Consider the following 3,430-nt stretch of genomic DNA (forward strand, 5'->3'; position numbering starts at 1 on the left):
TAGAAACACGTGTAAATGATAAACTATGATCCGTTTCACCCCTACAAGCGAGTGAACAACGCGAATCAAGGAAGGGATTTTATATCACTATTCAAGATAGCTGGCCGGGCAGGGCAGTGATACATTTTGGTAGCCCGACTGGAAAACACAATAGCCCCGGGATGTCGGGCTAGCGATTTTGAGAGCCCTGGACATTGTTCTGTTTTTTGTTATAAGTCGGACTCAGAAATGACAAGGCGGCAGCTTCCCACAATACAAAGTCCATGGAGAGCGTTGGATTGTTTTCCCCCCCGGTGGATGTGGTTTTCAGATTATGACGCTCTGTCTATAGCACACCTCGATACCATAGTAAAAATATAACTTTATGGTTTCTACGTTTCTGTATGAAAAACAGTAGTCTAAAAACATTTAGTTTAAATGCACAAATGCTATAGCTTAATCACAAAAAATACTGTAATTATATATAGGGATGTAACGATTAACCACGAGCTGGTTGAAAATTGATTAAAATATGTGACGATTCAAATCGGTTGAAATGCTAAACAAATCGAATTCGAAGGCTGCATACGTCATCGAGGCTGTCTAGACTTGTGCCGGTATTCGGTAATGCGATATATCATGGTAATGAGTATGCACGATATTGTTATCGTGGGCACTTTTTGCGTCGCCGTAAACAACCATCGTTACTTTCCAAATTTAAAAATAATTTTCCTTCATTTAAGCAGTGTGAGAGCGCAGCGATGCTGTAAATGTGTTGGCATAGCAACGTGATACTTCCGGTTTCCTTTTCCGCCCGTCCTACGAAGGCTGTCTCGTTTAATTCTAGGTTGAGGACACTTCGTATACGCATCCTACAGAGGTTATATATTCTCTATTATAGATCAGTGGTTCATAAGCGCAGTGCTGCTTTGTTTACAGTGGTAACCCAGGAAACACTGTATCATTGCTGTTCATAAACGCCACCTGCTGGCAGAGAGTGAATCTGCGTCTCATTCAGCTCGGCTGCTGTTTCCTTCAGATGCGTAGGTTGAGGACACTTCGTATACGCATCCTACAGAGGTTATATATTCTCTATTATAGATCAGTGGTTCATAAGCGCAGTGCTGCTTTGTTTACAGTGGTAACCCAGGAAACACTGTATCATTGCTGTTCATAAACGCCACCTGCTGGCAGAGAGTGAATCTGCGTCTCATTCAGCTCGGCTGCTGTTTACTTCAGATGTGTTTTATGTAGTATAGTTTCACAAAACTGAAGTCAGACCATTCTGTTTTTGCTTCAAATTTCCAAATTATTTAATCTAATTTAGATTAAAAACTGCTCATGTTGCATGTATGCTGCATCTTTGTTTGGATCATGATTAAAATGCAGTGGTTGCCACTTGATTTTAAATGGAAAGAGCACAGACAAAGCCTTAGTTTGTTTATATGAAGAGATTTCTTTTATTTGTGTAACTTGCTTATTTGATTTGGGGTTCGTTTTAAAATTTCAATTTAGTTTTGTTATATTTCAATTTCACAAAGAAACGTGCAGCAATAGCCTAGTAAAAGGACACCTTCTCATTTCCTGTATAATGTCTTCAATCTCGTTTTGTTAAATAAATCTTGAGAAAACGGAATTGTGAAATCAAAATCGTGAATCGAATCGTGAGTTGAGTTATATCCCTAATTATATTCGGTTGCTTCTTTAATACATTTAATACATGTCTACATTAATAATAATAATAATAATAAATAATCAAATTTGATATTAATATCCCATATTTCTAACACAATACCATGGCGCTTTTTCGTTCTGCTTTTGGTGCATAAACATTATATGATAGTTTGATAAAAGTTTGATACATTTATCAAACTTGTTTTATCGAGAAAAATTATATCGCGATAATTATCGTTATTGATTTATCGCCCAGCCCTAATATCAGACATCGCGATGTTGCTGTGTTTGCTAAAATGCCACATAATGTTCTCTGCTAATTCTGCGAGTGTTTCCTCTCGCAGCGGCGCTCCTCGTAATGATGGCAGACACACGGGCCGATCCCGCCGCGCAGTCGGAGCTGATGGATGAGGACGAGCCCTTCTTCAGTAACCTGGACCTCTTCCTCTTCTCGCTCATCGCTGGCCTGCTCGTCTACTGGATCATTTTCCGCAAAAAAGCCGAGCCCATCCCGGAGTTCAAAAAACTAGAGTCTACGTAAGTACCTCCAAACCGCTCCTGTATGGTTGAGAGAATGTTAGAATGTAAAACTGCAAACATATTCACCTTTTAGCTTTTTTAATTGTGTAATCTGTGTGAATCAAACTGTCCAGAAAATGCTGGGTCATATTTCACCCCAAAATTGTAAGATTTTATGTTTTATAATATTTTTATAAAGGTAATGCAGCTGTTTTTTTGTGTGTGTGTAAATTGACTGCAGTGAGAATTTTAATATAAATTGTGTAGTGTTAGCATACACCATGATATGTGTTGTTATGCCAAATAATTTATGCTGAAAAAACAGTGTTCATACAGTATCATTTTTTTAATTATAACTTTTAATTGCTGTCACTCTCACAATAATAATAATAATATAATTTTTTATTTTTTTTGCCCACCATGAAATAAATGTCATGAAATTTCTACTTGGAAGTTTGGTGTTACATTTATGAGAAGTTTAGAAGAAATCTGTTTATTTTTTCTAGTGCTGTCAAATGATTAATCGCAATTAATCGCATCCAAAATAAAAGTTGTTGTGTGCATAATATATGTGTGTGTGCTGTGTATATCTATTATGTATATATAAAGACACACACATGTATGTATATATTTAATCAAACATGTTATGTTTATATATTAAATATTTTTATATATAATATAAATTATATGAATATAAATACATACATGCAAATTCATGTAAATATTTAAAAAAATATATATACTATGTGTGCGTCTTTTATATATACATAATAAGTACACACACATTTGTGACCCTGGACCACAAAACTTTAAATTGAGATTTATACATCATCTGAAAGCTGAATAAATAAGCTTTCCATTGATGTATGGTTTGTTAGGATATGACAATATACAACTATTTGAAAATCTGGAATCTGAGGGTGCAAAAAAATCAAAATACTGAGAAAATCTTCTTTAAAGTTGTCCAAATGAAGTTCTTTGCTATGCATATGACTAATCAAAAATTAAGTTTTGATAAAATTACGGTAGGAAATTTACAAAATATCTTCATGGAACATGATATTTACTTAATATCCTAATGATTTTTGGAAAATAATTTTGACCCATACAATGTATTGTTAGCTATTGCTACAAATATACCTGCGCTACTTAAGACTGGTTTTGTGCTCCAGGGTCACATATGTTATATAAACAAAAACGTTTATTTTGGATGCGATTAATCGCGATTAATCGTTGCCCAGCACAATTTTTTTCTGAA

At 35.1% G+C, this 3,430-nt stretch overlaps 1 protein-coding gene across 1 annotated transcript in view; it reads left to right on the top strand.

Moving 5' to 3' along the window:
* LOC107703009 (NADPH--cytochrome P450 reductase-like) overlaps positions 1 to 3,430 on the top strand; it is a 42,134-nt gene that overhangs the window by 4,668 nt on the left and 34,036 nt on the right. Inside the window, exon 2 of the mRNA XM_016505497.1 lies at positions 1,998 to 2,190. Coding sequence (XP_016360983.1) covers positions 2,012 to 2,190 — 179 coding nt within the window. The 5' untranslated portion in view covers positions 1,998 to 2,011. The remainder of the gene's footprint in view (positions 1 to 1,997; positions 2,191 to 3,430) is intronic.

This window comes from Sinocyclocheilus anshuiensis, unplaced genomic scaffold (genome assembly GCF_001515605.1).
Source record: "Sinocyclocheilus anshuiensis isolate Anshui unplaced genomic scaffold, SAMN03320099.WGS_v1.1 scaffold482, whole genome shotgun sequence".
In the NCBI taxonomy this organism is placed as follows: Eukaryota; Metazoa; Chordata; class Actinopteri; order Cypriniformes; family Cyprinidae; genus Sinocyclocheilus; species Sinocyclocheilus anshuiensis.